Raw genomic sequence first — 15,694 nt, 5'->3', positions numbered from 1 at the left:
AGTCTCAGTACTTGGGAGCACTGTCATGAGTTGGAGGCCAGCTTGGGCTCCCTTGTACTAGGATGACCAGAGTTATATAAGATAGGAAACTCTGTCTTCAAACAAACACAAGCCCCTAAAACAAAAACTTAAGCGGGCTTGGTGGCAAATGCCTTTAATCCCAGCACTTGGGAGACAGAGGTAGTCGGATTTCTGAGTTCTAGCCGGGCCTGGTCGACAGAGCAAGTTCCAGGACAGCCAGGGATGTTACACAGAGAAACCTTGTCTTGGGGGTGGGGGGTGCCCACAAAATTTTTCTTCAAAAAAAATTTTTTTTAACTTTTTATTTTATACGTACGGGTATTCTTCCTGCATTGATGTCTGTACACTGCATGCATGCATTGCCCATGAAGGCCAGAAGAGGGTGTTGGATCCACTAGGACTAGAGTTCCAGACAGCTGTGAGCCATGTGGGTGCTGGGAATTGAATATGGATTCTCTGGAAGAGCAGCTGGTGCTTTCAACCACTGAACCATCTTTCCAGTCCCCAGGTTTTCTTTTCTGTTGAATCTGTCTTTTCTAAATATATGATGCTATCCCATTGAAACCTCCACAGTCTACCCTAGAGTACTCTTCATGGTGGTTTTGAATCTGGATGACCCATGTCTTTAAGTTTCCTTATGTAAGGATACTCAGACAATTAAGTTGAAGATGCATATGTCTCTTAAGTATTTCCATTGCTTTACCTTAAAATGGTCTTGGGGAATTCTTTATGTGCACGTTTGCTTCTATTGCTGGGATTGAAAACAAATTTGCAGCATCTTGACTCAGCTGTTGAAATACTTTTCTGTCTTAATTTCCTAATGAGACCTTAATATGTGGAAGAAAGAACTTTGTAACTTAACAGCAAGTTTGAAAGAAACATTTGTCACAGGAATATCTTCCTTAGTACTAATGAATACTCCCTGAAGTCTATTTCTGGAGTTAATACAATCTCTTAATAAAGGGAATGTAATATAATTAATATAAAATTTAAAATAATATAATAAGAGAAAATGGTTGAATGTTATTTGAATATAAACGTTTAGATCAGTACTTCTCAGATTTAAATATGCATATGAACTACCCGGAGCTCTTAATGAAATACAAATTATCATTGTATGGAGCCTGAGAGCCTGAGTTTTTCTGAGACACTCTTAAACTATTTTTATGCTGTGCTTCCCTTTGAATAGTAAGGATGTAGAACCGAGTTTTGTAAAGAAAGAAACTCATTGTTTTTATATATCCTTTTAGAGGATGTACCTTTAAAAAATTTTTCTATTTGTATTTATCTGTGTAAATATTTGCCATATGGGGTGTCTGTAGACAGAAGAGCTTGTTAGATCCTCGGGAGCTACAGTTATAGGCTGTTATATGCAACCGCTGAACATATGTGCTGGGAAACTGAACTTGGGTCTTCTGAAAGTAGCTCTTAACCACTGAGTCATCTCTATCTTTTGTTGTTGTTCAGCCAGGCCACATAATGACACACACCTTTAATCTCATCACTTAGGAGTCAGAGGCAGGTAGATCTCTGACTCTGAGGCCAGCCTGGTCTATAGAATGAATTCCAGGATAGCCAGGGCTATGTAGAGAGACCCTGTCTCAAAAACAACCACCACCACTAAAATTTTTCAAAGTTATATTGTTGGCCAGCATGGAAATGAGTCTGCCTTATATATAAAATTGCATATTTTCCTTTCATTGTGGGTGAGATCAGCAGTTTTGTTGACAACAAAGCATTTAGGATGTATCTTATGAACACATAGCTTCTAGTTTCTTGCCTTCATCTTTAAGCACCTTAACCTCCTAAAATGGGCATGATGGCACACACCTGTGATCTCAGAGCTGGGAAGAGAGGGCTTGAAGATCCTAGGGCTGAGTTGCCAGCCAGTCTAGCTGATCCATGAGCTTCAGGTTCAGTGAAAAAATCATATCTCAGAATATAAAGTGAAGAATGGTAGAAAACTCCTTATAGACGGCTGGCCTCCACAGGCAGGCACAGTTGTACATGCCCATACATGCATGCACCATAGATGAGAAAATAAAGAGATTAAACATCATACAATTTTTAAGAAAAGTGGGCTTGATATTTTCAGTAATTCTTCTTGTCTGTCATTGGGATTCTGAGGTTCATCTTTAAGGGAACCTTGGCTTCTAATATAATTTTCAAAGGGCTTGGAGTATAGCTTAACAGTAGACCACCTACTTAAGCAAGCATGAGGCCCTAAGGTCAATCCCCAGTACTTCAAAAGAGGGGGGACTTTTTTCTCAACAGCTTAACCTGAGCTTTATTGGGTTCCTCATGTCGATTGCACTTGAGGAGGAAGCAGAAGTATGAAGAATACTCAAGGTCATCTTTATCTACATAGCAAATTCAGGACCATCATTAAGACCCTGTCTCAAAATGAAAATGACTAGCTTCTCTTTCTTACAGAGGTGGCAATGATATACCTGTCATTTAAAGTACAGGGAAGACTTAGGTACTATGTTGAAATAGTAATTTTAAATACAAAGCTGTGTCTATGAAGGACTTCAGTTTAATATTGTCTCCATAGCCTTGAACTAGCCTTATTCTCTTGCTATAAAGATTTTCTGGGATTTACACAATTTAAAAGCAAATTAAAACACATGTGTCTGTACCTAAGTTGATTACAAGGCAAAATATCTTTATGTCAGGATAATAAAATATGAAAGAGAAAGCTTTCTCATTTAGCCAGTAGTTTTCATTGGATGATTCAGAAAAGCCATCTGGAGTTGGGTAATTACTAGAGCAGAAGTTTGTAAGCAGATCTCTTCTAGCATCATGAGCACCCAAGATGAGCAGCAAATCAGATTCCTGAAATTTCTGTGTGATTTCTTTATCAGCACCTATGTTTTAGAAATACTATGTATTTTAGTCAAGAGAAACAGACTTTTATGGGATAAGGAGAATTTCTTTTTTTTGTTTGTTTTGTTTTACTTTCTTAATTAGTATGAGCTGCTTAGATTTGTTACATAAAGCTGTGTGTACAAGAACCATTGACTTAACTGACATTCTAACTTTGCCAAATAAAGTCATTCTGTGGGCAGCTGCAGTGTTGGAGCATTTGCATTGTATATTCTTGTTGCTTTGATACTTAGAGCATTTGGCAACTTGAACCTCAGCTGTGGTATGAAAAGATCTTATATTGCAGTGGATAATGGAGAAGAGCAGTTTTGAGTTTTTAGTCCTCATTTTATAAATTTATTAATTTTCTTTAAAATTTCAAATACTAAGACTGCTTTCATTCAGGCTCATTTTTGTTTAAATTTATGTATCACTTTAAAGAAGTTCATCTCATACAACCTATAATTGAATATCACAGCAGAATCTATACTCAGGTTTTTACATTTCCTGTTATGCTATCAAAGCTTAACTTGCTTTTTATTCCTCTGGTCTTTTAGCTTTTTCCCCATATTTCAAAAATACCCCTTGGGAAAGAAAACTTGTTCTAATTTCACATTCATCATGCTGTGCCTCCAGCTTTTTAATTTACGGTTTGAGTAGTAACCTTTTGGCTTGAGGTTTGGAAGTTTTTTTGTTTTTTTTTTAAACATAAAAAGTATATTATAGTAAATGTGAAAAGGCAACTTGTAGAAATAAATCCTTGAGAAAACACTTAGATTGAATCATTGAACTCTGAAATGGAATTTACTAGAAAGTTAGTGGTGCTACTATTTTCCTAGGCACTCTACTTGTGACATTAAGTGTAGATTGAGCCCAGGGCTCAGCACATTAGAGACTTAAGGAAGAAATCATTTCTTCAATTTTTCCTCTGCAGTGGTGGTGACCGCGGTGGCTTCAAAAATTTTGGTGGTAAGTGCTGAGTATCCCAAAATGTTTCAGTGGAAATGCTATATAAATCTAAAAGCCACCAATATCCCGCAGATGCAGTCTAAGCCCATTCTTACTCTGTTGAGGCTGGTGTGTTGTGTGCATTACAAAATACTCTGTATACACGTTTATTTCAAAGTAAATATTAAAAGCCAAAACTGATCTCAAATAGTCCAATGGGTTTTCTGCTGCACAGTGCATTTGCATGAAAGAGTCTGACCAATGAATGAGGATTTCACTGGGTTTTGACAGTAGGTTTTTTCATTTATAAAGGTAGCTGACATGGTGTTTTTAAATTATTAGGGGTTTTGAATCAGCCTTTACAATCAGTTCTTGACAAAAGTGATATTAGAATAATGACAGAAGTGGCGGGTGCCGTCTTGGACAAGATTAAGGAAATGTTGACATTCATCTCAATTTCTTAAACTTTTAATAATAAAATTTATGTAGTTATTTTATAAACCTGTGATGGTTGACTTTGAAGCATTTGGAAGTATTGACTTTACATACTTGGATATTACCATCTTTTAATTTCAAATGAGTTGCCTTAGACAGCCTTTTCTTTTCTTCTCTCTTAGGTCACAGGGATTATGGACCCAGACCAGATGCTGGTAAGATTCTTGATAGTTTAGTTTTGCAGTTACATAATGTCAGTTTTCCACTTCTGAAAGAGGATATGTGTTTGGAGGAGTAAATACTAAAGGGAGATTTAATTTAATTTAATGGTGCTGCCATATTAGGGCAATTTGATTTCTTAAAAAAAATAACCAAAAAAATAAAAATTCAGGAGGTCTGATTAGAAAGCTTGCTAGAGAAATTGCTGGGTTTGTGCTTTCCTCTCTTGTGCTTTTTCTTATTTGAAGAAACATTCAAATTTTTGCTGTTATTAGTATTAATGCAGTCCAACTTAAGAGAAGTTTGCTATCGTAGCAACATAGAGGTTAAAAAAAAAAAGATATGTTGAAAAAACTCTTTCAGCTGGGCAGTGGTGATGCACGCCTTAATACCAGCATTTGGAGGCAGAGGCAGGCAGATCTCTGAGTTTGTAATCAGCCTGGGCTATAGAGCAAGTTCCAGAACAACCAGGGCTACACAGAGAAACCCTGTCTCAAAAAAAAAAAAAAATAGTAAAATAATAATAATAGTAATAAAATAAAAAGTTCTTACATTAGATTAATAATTTTAGTAGGCATAAGAAATTTAAGTTCATGCATAAGAGAATTGTCTTTCTCTGGGTGGAAGGCACTAATTTTATGTGGCTTTTCATTTTTAGATGAATTCAAGGCTGTAGATTTGCTTTTGGAGCCTTTTGAAAGTTATGGTTTAGAGGTTAAAATCTATTTGAGTAAAAAATATTTAATATATATTGAAATCAGAACTTTTGTTTTTATTAAGATGCCAAAGTATTCTATATGGATGGCAATTTCTGAATTATCCCTTGATGGACTGAATTTTTATACAACTTTCTTACTTTGTTGTACTAATCCAAAAGTGTGCGTGTAAGGTAAGGTGTGTGTACCAGGTGCTCTTACCTTCTGATATATACAAGGCTTTTTGCAGTGAATGGGAAACCAGCAATTCTGCTTGGCTAGCTGACTTGAGAGTCAAGTGTCCAATTTGGGGGAATTTTGTACTAGAAAGTCTTTTAAAAGCATTGATTAGTCAGCCATATGACTATATATGATTAAAAGTTCTTCAGAGAAAGGTATGCTAATTAACTTTCTTCATCTCTTCATGAGCTGTAGTACTGGATCTGAAGAACGATACTGTTAACATCTCCCTTCATTGGTCTATATGTATTTCAAAGTGTAACCTGCATTTTATCTGAAGTTTTGTTGTAAGAATTGATCTTCCATACAACTACTGTAAATACTTTGCATGTTTATATAAGATTTCATTTTGGTCCTTCTATTTGGGGCTTAGAAGCAATACAATATTAGTCAATAAATGATTTTGATTACTGAACAGGAGTAGTAAAACCAAGGAATATGTACATGAAATTGATCGTAATTTTTTCCCCTTAGATTCAGAGTCTGATAATTCAGATAACAACACAATCTTTGTGCAAGGACTTGGGGAGGGTGTGTCTACAGATCAAGTGGGAGAATTCTTTAAGCAAATAGGAATTATCAAGGTAAGTAAAAAGTGTCACACTGAAGATTTCATAATTACTAATATTCTAATTAAGATACATGCATTACATTGTGTATACTGAAGTAAGCATTATCTAAATCCTGTAATGCATGTGCTACCTCATGTCTATAGGCCTTTGCTAAGTGTCTTATTTAGGTTTCCATTACTGTGATAGACTATTCTGACCAAAAGAAACTTGGGTAGGAGAGGGTTTATTTTATTTGGCATATCAGTACATCATTGAAAGAAGTCAGGGCAGGAACTGAAGTAGAAACCGTGGAGGAACACTGCTTACTTGCTTGTTCCCCATGGGTGGTTTGCTCAGCCTGCTTTCTTACACTGCCCAGGACCACCTGCTCAGAGGTGGCAACTCCTTCAGTGGTCTGAGCCTTCCCACATCAGTCATCAACCAGTCTGATGGAAGCATTTTCTCAATTGCAGTTCCTTTTCCCAGATGACTTTAGCTAGAGTCAAGTTTACAAAACAAACAAACAAACAAACCTAAAGAGCACACTAAGTACATTTTATTTCTTACTCATGTTTATCTTTCTACCTGTGCTTAAGCTTCATTCCCGGATTCTGAAATGCCAATATATGCAAACTAAAGTTATTAATAACAACTTCTTTTATGCTTAATGTCTGTACTGCATTAATCCATTATCTTGTATTTGGTTTGTTGTTGTTGTTGTTCACTTACATGCATGTACCTCTCATCTTGAACTGAAAAGCAGCCTTTAGAGCAGGGTTAAGTACTTGTTTGTGTTCATTATTCCTTGTTTTGGTTGTTGGTGAAATTACTCATTTTTTTTCTTGTTGAGGAATTACTGATTTTTTTGTTTGTTTTTTGTTTTTTTGTTTTTTTTTTAATTTAAACATGAAACACTCACACAAGTTCAGAGCTTTTCTTTGTTGTTTGAGATAGGGGTTCCCATTGTGCCCAGGCTAGCCTCAGACTCACAATCTATCTGCCTTAGCCTCCTGAGTACTGGGATTAGAGGTGCAAGACACCATTGCTGGCCACACATTTTTAATAAAGTAGAATTCTGTTTTCTACCCTCATCCCAGCCAAAGCCCAGTGTATTCCTTAATAATAATATTGATTTTATTGAAAGATTCTTCCTGTTTTTACAAAATATGCATTCTTTTATGAAACATTATCCACATTTGATTTTTATGGGTTTAACTAAATTGCACATAAACAGCATACTATTTTTTAGGGTTTGGGAGTAGTTGGGTTTTTTGTTTGTTTTTGTTTTGTTTTGCGGAAGTGGGATCCAGACTCTCACCTGTGCTAGCCCTTACAAGATTTTTTTTTCTTTTGGTTGTTGTTGTTGTAAAGTTCTGGCTGTTGTGGAACTCACTAGGTAGACCAAGCTGACCTTAAACTCTTAAGATCAACCTTGCCTCTGTCTCCAAAGTACTGGGATTGAAGGCATGTACCACCATGACCAGCCCCTTACAAAATTTTTATAGTTTGTTTTTCACTTACTGTAGCATGGAAAGTTTTTATTAACCACACCTACAGATAACTTCATTTTTATATTAGATATATAATATTTTGTAGTATAGATGTGTGGATGCCTTTTTAAAAATCTTTACCTGGCTTGAGAGATGGCTCAGCTGTGAAGATCGTGTACTGTTCTTCCAGAGGACCTGAGTTCAGTTTTCAGCACCCTTGTTGGGCTGCTTACCCCTCCTGAAATTTCAGCGACAGGGAATCGGACGGTTCTGGTTTCTGAAGGGACTTGAACTCATATGCACACCACATACATACATACATATATACAAATAATTAAAAATAATCTTTGAAAAAAAATCTACCTGAATGATTCATGATCACTTATTCCTGAAATACAACATCAATTTGGTCATTTTTTTTTTCTTAGACTAACAAAAAGACTGGAAAACCAATGATAAATCTTTACACAGACAAAGACACGGGAAAGCCAAAAGGGGAAGCAACAGTATCATTTGATGACCCTCCATCAGCTAAGGCGGCCATTGATTGGTTTGATGGTATGCTTCATTCCTGTATTTAAAATTACATATGTGTATGGGTGTTTTGCCTGCATGTATGTCTGTGCATACAGACATTTGCTCAGCTGGTGCAATTCTTTGGAGGCCCAAAGAGTTATATCACATCCCCTGGAAATGGAGGTATAGATGGTTGTGAGCTGCCATGTGGGTGCTGGGAATCAAACCAGGGTCCTAGAGGAGTAGCCAGTGCTCCTAACTGCTGAATATTTCTCTAGCTCCATTCATATACTTCAGAAGTGTTTTCCTAATCTGAAAGTGAAAACATATTCTGTGAGATCATGGTTATTTTCCAGTTTAATAGCGATCAAGAATACAAGTGTGTGCTTTTATATGCTTGTAGAAATGAGATGAATAGTTCATGTCTTTGCTTGCTCAGAGTGTTCCCTTAATCTTAACCTTGCACATTAATTCTAACCCTGATACAGATATAGAAAATTGGCTTAGTTGACATCTGCCAGCTAGGCACTTTGTTCAAAACATGCTACAAACTTCCCAAACAGTGCCACAAACTGAGGACCAAGTATTCAAACATGATCCTGTTGTGGACAATTTTACATTCAAATCTGAACCTCAGTCTTGTCCGCCTCCCTTCCCCAGTTTGTTTATTTTAAATTATAAACACACTAGGAAGCCCATATTCATGCATATGTGTGGATATATATAGTTAACTACATGTGTATGCACATGTACATACACCAATTCCCTTTAAGAAATAAATGGTGGCACAGTTGACAATTCTACAAATTAGATCCTTATATAAAATATTAAACAGGAATTAGGAATGTAGCTCAGTGCTATGTAGAGTATTTGCATTAGGCCTTGGGTTCAGTCTTCAACACTGGAAAACAAACTTTTGCCTGCATTTACTATTAGAAATATTAGATGTTTTTCTTTGTCTTTCAGCTTATGGGGAGATCTGTTCTTGTGTAGATTATGGGTTATATTTAGCACTATTGTGGAACACAGAACAGTAGTATATTTGAGTTTCTGTGGGGATGTGTTTATTATTCTTCTGAAACTAAGCCAAGACAGTCTTATTATTTTGTCGGGAGGTGGAGGTATGATGTGGCATTGTAGCATTTATTTAAAATGCTCTCCTTTTCCCTTCTTCCTTTCCCTCCTTTTCCTTTTGGAAAAGGGGTCTTATTGTGTAGCTGAAGCTGGGACCTCACAATCTCAGTGATCCTCTTGCTTCAGCCTGTTGAGTGTTGAGATTGTAGGTGTGAACCACCTTGCTCAGCCTGTTGAGTGTTGAGATTGTAGGTGTGAACCACCTTGCTCAGCCTGTTGAGTGTTGAGATTGTAGGTGTGAACCACCTTGCTCAGCCTGTTGAGTGTTGAGATTGTAGGTGTGTACCACCTTGCTCAGCCTGTTGAGTGTTGAGATTGTAGGTGTGTACCACCTTGCTCAGCCTCAGAACTGTTTTTCTTCTTAGGAAAAGAATTCCATGGAAACATCATTAAAGTGTCGTTTGCTACCAGAAGGCCTGAATTCATGAGAGGTGGTGGAAGTGGAGGTGGACGACGAGGTAGGATATTTACATTGATTTTCAGCATTGTGTAAATAAATAAAAAGGCCCAAATGCTATACATTGGATTTGTGTCTATTCTGTCCTTGCTTGCATGGAATTACTTGCTTCCCTTTTTTATTTAAAAAATATTATTATTGAGCCGGGCGGTGGTGGCGCACGCCTTTAATCCCAGCACTCGGGAGGCAGAGCCAGGCGGATCTCTGTGAGTTTGAGGCCAGCCTGGGCTAACAAGTGAGTTCCAGGAAAAGGCGCAAAGCTACACAGAGAAACCCTGTCTCGAAAAACCAAAAAAAAAAAAAAAAAAAAAAAAAAAAATATTATTACTTCTGGAAGAGCAGCCAGTGCTCTTAACCACTGAGCCATCTCTCCAGCCCCATAAATTAAAAAAAAATTTTTTTTAAAAAAAATTTTGGTTTTTTTCAAGACAAGGTTTCTCTGTGTAGCTTGGCTGTCCTGGAACTTACTCTGTAGATCAGGCTGGCCTCAACTCAGAGGTCCACCTGCCTCTGACACTCTGCCACCTTGCACCCCCAATTGGGATTAAAGGTGTGTACCACCACCACACATGCCTGGCTTTTGGCTTTTGCATGAATGGTTTGCTTGCATGTACGTATATGTACCATGTGAATGCCTAGTGCACAAGGATGCCAGAAGGTGCCGTTGGATCCCCTAGAACTGGGGTTACAGATGGTTGTGAGCCATCATATGGATACTGGCAGTCAAACCTTGGTCTTCTGCATGAGCATCTAGTGCTTTTAACCACTGAGGTTTCTCTCCAAGTCTGCCTTTTATCTTAAAATGAGGATATTCCAGTGGTTAAGAAAGTGGTAGGAAAGGTTGTAGAAATGCCTTTGCAACGCTCTACAGCTGTGGTAAAGGACCTCTGGAACAGTTATTTAATTGAACCTACTTAGGTAGTTGATGTAACTTTTTAAAAGCACTTCCTTGTGTGTGCACATGCACGCTGTGGTACACAAACTCAGTTTTTCAGGCTTAGAGCAAGTCCTATGCCTGCTGAGTCTCGCTGCCAGAGCCGACCCAATTTTTAAGCTCCCCAGTGCAGCTTCTTAATTTTTTTAAAAATTGGGTTCATTTCCTCAACTTTGGAATTTACTACATAGATTTATTTATTTATTTATTTTTTTTTTTGGTTTTTTCGAGACAGGGTTTCTCTGTGTAGCTTTGCGCCTTTCCTGGAACTCACTTGGTAGTCCAGGCTGGCCTCGAACTCACAGAGATCCACCTGCCTCTGCCTCCCGAGTGCTGGGATTAAAGGCGTGCGCCACCACCGCCCGGCACTACATAGATTTAATTTTTATAACTGAAATTCTCAAACTATGTTGACTATTATGAAAAGTAGACTTTGAAGGGTTTTTACTGTAGTTTTATATTGTGCTGTTTACCACGGCCATTCTTAACATTTGCTGCATTTCTTAAGTGAAACCTCCAAGAATTAGTCTTGCTGTACTGGAAGTCCATTTTGAAGGGGTCTGTCCAGGTATTAATGGGCACTTTATTCTTTTATTTCTTTCATCTGGTGTTCTTCCTGTCTATTGTTAATATCTGCTGCTGATTTTTCACTTCTACTTTATTCCCCCTGTAGGCCGTGGAGGCTATAGAGGCCGTGGAGGTTTTCAGGGGCGAGGTGGAGACCCCAAGAATGGGGACTGGGTTTGCCCTAATCCGTAAGTATGCCATTTATGTTGGTGGGTGTAGAGATATAGTTGGAGGGTATAAGGAATGATTCTGGGTTTATTGGAGACTTAGGAACATTTATTTCCCTTCTTTAGGTCATGTGGAAATATGAATTTTGCTCGAAGGAATTCCTGCAATCAGTGCAATGAGCCTAGACCGGAGGACTCTCGTCCCTCAGGGGGAGGTAGGCCAGCTTTTTCTTTAGGTAGTCCTTTAACAGCATGTATAAGGTGCTTGTCTTCTAACTAGCATTGGGGAGGCTTTGCATTAATACTGGCCTTATTGGTTTGTAATTTTACCTTGCAGATTTCCGGGGGAGAGGCTACGGTGGAGAAAGGGGCTACAGAGGTCGTGGGGGCAGAGGTGGAGACCGAGGTGGCTATGGTGGAGACAGAAGTGGGGGAGGTTATGGTGGAGACAGAAGTGGGGGTAGCTATGGTGCAGATAGAAGTGGGGGTGGTTATGGTGGAGACAGAAGTGGGGGGGGCTATGGTGGGGATAGAGGAGGTGGCTACGGTGGAGATAGAGGTGGCGGCTACGGTGGAGATAGAGGAGGTGGCTATGGAGGAGACCGAGGTGGTTATGGTGGAGACCGAGGGGGTGGCTATGGAGGAGATCGAGGTGGCTATGGAGGTGACCGAGGAGGCTATGGAGGCGATCGAGGAGGCTATGGAGGTGATCGAGGAGGCTATGGAGGTGATCGAGGAGGCTATGGAGGAGACCGAAGCCGGGGGGGCTATGGAGGAGACCGAGGTGGTGGTGGTGGTGGCAGCAGTGGAGGCTACGGTGGAGACCGAAGTGGAGGCTACGTTGGAGACCGAAGTGGTGGTGGCTATGGAGGAGACCGAGGTGGGGGTTATGGAGGAGACCGAGGTGGCTATGGAGGCAAAATGGGAGGAAGGTGAGTACTCAAATGTACTTGTGATCTCTTTGCCTCAATGTTTCTAGGTTTTAGGGTTCAAGCCATTTTTTGGTTTTTTTGGTTTTTTTTTCCCTTCTTTAATCCCAGTGATACCTTTCAGGAAAATGTTTAGTTCCTTGTTTAATAATTTAAAATTTTGGTTTTATTTTGTAAATTAATAAATCTGTTTTCTCATGGCTAAAGAAAATTGGGATGAAGAGATAACTTGATAATATTTAAATTAAGAGTATCATGGAGGATTTTCAACCCCTGCACTTGTTCCTTATACAAGTTCCTCTATTTGCTGTAGATAGTATAAGCTAATGAGAATTAGTTAGTATAGTACTTACATATTGTAGTGTCAAGATGCCTGGCTTCTGCTCCCCATCTTAATGTGACCTTAGACAAGTTATATAACCCTTTAGAGCATCAGTAGCCTCATCTGTACAATGGAGCAAATAATACCTAATTTGTAGAGTTTTATGAGATTATAACAGTTGCTTGCCCTTAGAAAGCATTGTATAATTGTTAGATATTACTAATAGCCTAGTTCTCATAAACTTGTTGTGTGGCAAATACTGTAGAGTATCTTTATACAACTTTAATTCTGGTCCCTGTGTCAGTCTCCTAACAGTCAGACATTTAGTAACTTTTCTGAGATCACGTACATAGTATGTGACAGAACTCATACATGAAATGTGAATTTTAAAAGTTTGCTTATTCCATTGTGCCACGGATCTGTGGCATAATAGATACTAGGATAGTTGGCATAGTAGATATCTGGAAGTATTTACAGTGGTTTTGTTAGTCCTTTGTCTAGGCGGAAAATTGCTAGAGTTGATGGATGGCAAAGCCTCTTTAGGAAACTTTGTTAAGTCTTAAAGTGATGAATTAGATTTATTAAGAATGCTTTTTTGAGTTTGAGGCCAGTCTGGTTTACGTAGTGAGTTCCAGGGCAGCTGAGGCTATATAGAGACCTTGTCTCAAAAAAGGAATACTTTTATGGGATACAGAAATAAGGTGTAGTGCCAGCTTTTATAAAAAGTATCTAGCTGGTACAGGTCACCAGCACTCTAAAGAAATATGTCCATTGGTAAAAAACCTAGAATTTAGTTTGGGTCTTTATTTTTCATCCCTAGAAATGACTACAGAAATGATCAGCGCAACCGACCATACTGATGACTGTTTGGAAAATCCCTTTGTCTCTGACATGGTCCGTAGTGGAATTGTCAAGAGTTTGCCTGCTGCTTTCCTCATGGCCTCTTGGGTAGTGAAATTGACATTTGGGTTTTTATTTGGGTGGGAGGGCTAGGGACAGTTTTCCTTTTAGAAATGTCCATTGAAATTTTCCCTTCTAGTTTCCCACCTTCTCTTTCCTAACCCTTAAAGCTAAGTGCGTTGTAAAATATTGCCAAAATGGAAAGTGTTTTGTAATACTGCAATAAAAGCTGCTTGTTTTTTTGTGGACATTGAGTACATTGTTTATCATACTTTGGACTCAGTTACAGCAAACTAACCCTACAGAATTAAAAAACCACTATTACCTAAATAAATTTAAATATAACTTGTTATTTCCAACTATTAGTTATTGAGCTCCTGCTTTGTTTAGAAGTGGTTCTCTGGGATGACTTAGAGTCAGAATCACCTGAGGAATTTAAGTCTTAAAACTTATCAAGTACTGAATAGAATATTTGATCTTCCAATTCACCTTCTTCTTAGTCTTCCTAACCTGATGTCTTTACCAGCACACCCAGGTCAGATCAGATCAAAACTTAGAATTTCTTGATTTCTAACTTACATCCTGTACATATGCAGGCCATTTTGATTCTACCTTCAAAATACACACTACAACTATATATACTCTGGACAGTTCTGATAGCAAGCTACATTTGTCTCTTTATGACAGTTGTAATAGTGTGTTCACACGTCTCCCTACACAGCTAAATGATTAAAGATATAAGTTATAATACTATATGTCAGTATTTTTTAAAACTTTCAGTGACTTTACTTTTTTTAATGTTTATTTAATTTTATGTGTATATGTCTGCACCACATGTGCAGAGGAGCCTGTGGAAATCCGAAGAGGGCTTTGGATCCCCTGGAACTTGAGTTTTGTGAGCTGCTATGTGGATGCTGGGAACCACACCCAGGTCTTGTACAAGAGCAGTGAGCACTCTTTACTGCTGAGCCATCTCTCTCCAGCCCCTCTTTGAACTGCTTTATATTGTATATTGCTATATATTGCTGTATATTTAGGCTATAACCTAAATTCCTCTCCCTAAATTACAAGATCCAACAGAATTTGTCTTTCTCACCAACCTCATACTGTAATGTCCACTCATGCTTATTGTTCAACCTCAGTGATCATCCCTCTTTTTTGAGGGGTGGCAATACTGAACCTAAGAGATTATTCATGTTGAGCAAACATTCTTTTTTTTTTTTTTTTTTTTTTTTGGTTTTTCGAGACAGGGTTTCTCTGTGTAGCTTTGCGCCTTTCCTGGAACTCGCTTTGGAGACCAGGCTGGCCTCGAACTCACAGAGATCCGCCTGGCTCTGCCTCCCGAGTGCTGGGATTAAAGGCGTGCGCCACCACCGCCCGGCAAGCAAACATTCTTAACACATCTCAACCTTTGGCCTATAATTCTTGGTCATACCAAATAGGCTTCTGCTTCAGTATCTTTGCACATCTTTGTGTAGTGTTTTCAGATACTATATGGCCTACTCCTTTTTTAATACTGCGTTAGATTATAGTCTACCATTTTCTTCCTTGTTTTTCCTGGCCATTTTATCTAAAATACTGCCCCTTCTTAGTCATTCACACATCACCTTTTGTAACATCTTCATTATACATAATTGCAATTTATGAACCAACCAATAAGTGGGAGTTGAGAGAATAGATACAATTATGCCAGGCGGTGGTGGCACATGCCTTTAATCCCAGCACTCAGGAGGCCGAGGCAGGCGGATCTCTGTGAGTTCCAGGAAAAGGCTCCAAAGCTACACAGAAACTCTCTCAAAAAACCAGAAAAAAAAAAAGGTGACTAAAAGAGGATCCTGAAACTAGGAAATAACCTGTGTGGCTAATGGGGCCTTTTTTCACCTCTTGTGCTTTCCTTTCTAGCTTCATAGCCTATACCAATACTCACTCTCACATACATTGTGAACTAGTACCTACATATGAGAAAGAACATAATTTTTGTCTTAAGTCTGAGTTAATATAATACTGGGAAAAGTGAATTTCAAGATGTGAAAACCTGATATGTGTGGTGGTGCATCTAATCCTAGCACTTGGGAGGCTGAGGCAGGAGGTCATAAGTTCAGAGCCAGCCTGGGCTACATATAGTATAAAATCCTTTCTGAAGATGATAGTATTGAGGCTGGAAAGATGTTAGTTCAGTCATGAAGATCACTTGCTGCTTTTCCAGAGAACCAAGTTCAGTTTCCAGTACCCAACCTCAGGTGGTTTACAACCACCTCTTAACTCCAGCTTCAAGGGATCTGATGCCCTCTTCTGGGTTCCACA

At 38.6% G+C, this 15,694-nt stretch overlaps 1 protein-coding gene across 1 annotated transcript in view; it reads left to right on the top strand.

Annotated features, from left to right (window-relative positions):
• Positions 1-13,638, top strand: part of Taf15 (TATA-box binding protein associated factor 15) — a 33,989-nt gene extending 20,351 nt beyond the window's left edge. The window contains exons 8-16 of the mRNA XM_052755993.1: positions 3,821-3,855; positions 4,452-4,484; positions 5,898-6,007; positions 7,893-8,022; positions 9,480-9,572; positions 11,179-11,260; positions 11,366-11,454; positions 11,577-12,171; positions 13,311-13,638. Coding sequence (XP_052611953.1) covers positions 3,821-3,855; positions 4,452-4,484; positions 5,898-6,007; positions 7,893-8,022; positions 9,480-9,572; positions 11,179-11,260; positions 11,366-11,454; positions 11,577-12,171; positions 13,311-13,350 — 1,207 coding nt within the window. The 3' untranslated portion in view covers positions 13,351-13,638. The remainder of the gene's footprint in view (positions 1-3,820; positions 3,856-4,451; positions 4,485-5,897; positions 6,008-7,892; positions 8,023-9,479; positions 9,573-11,178; positions 11,261-11,365; positions 11,455-11,576; positions 12,172-13,310) is intronic.
• Positions 13,639-15,694: the final 2,056 nt, after the last annotated feature.

The sequence above is a fragment of the Peromyscus californicus genome, unplaced genomic scaffold, assembly GCF_007827085.1.
Source record: "Peromyscus californicus insignis strain IS unplaced genomic scaffold, ASM782708v3 Scaffold_3__1_contigs__length_106647218, whole genome shotgun sequence".
Lineage (NCBI taxonomy): Eukaryota > Metazoa > Chordata > Mammalia > Rodentia > Cricetidae > Peromyscus > Peromyscus californicus.
The sequence above is the reverse complement of the archived record's forward strand: the minus strand, read 5'-3'. Positions and strand labels throughout refer to the sequence as shown.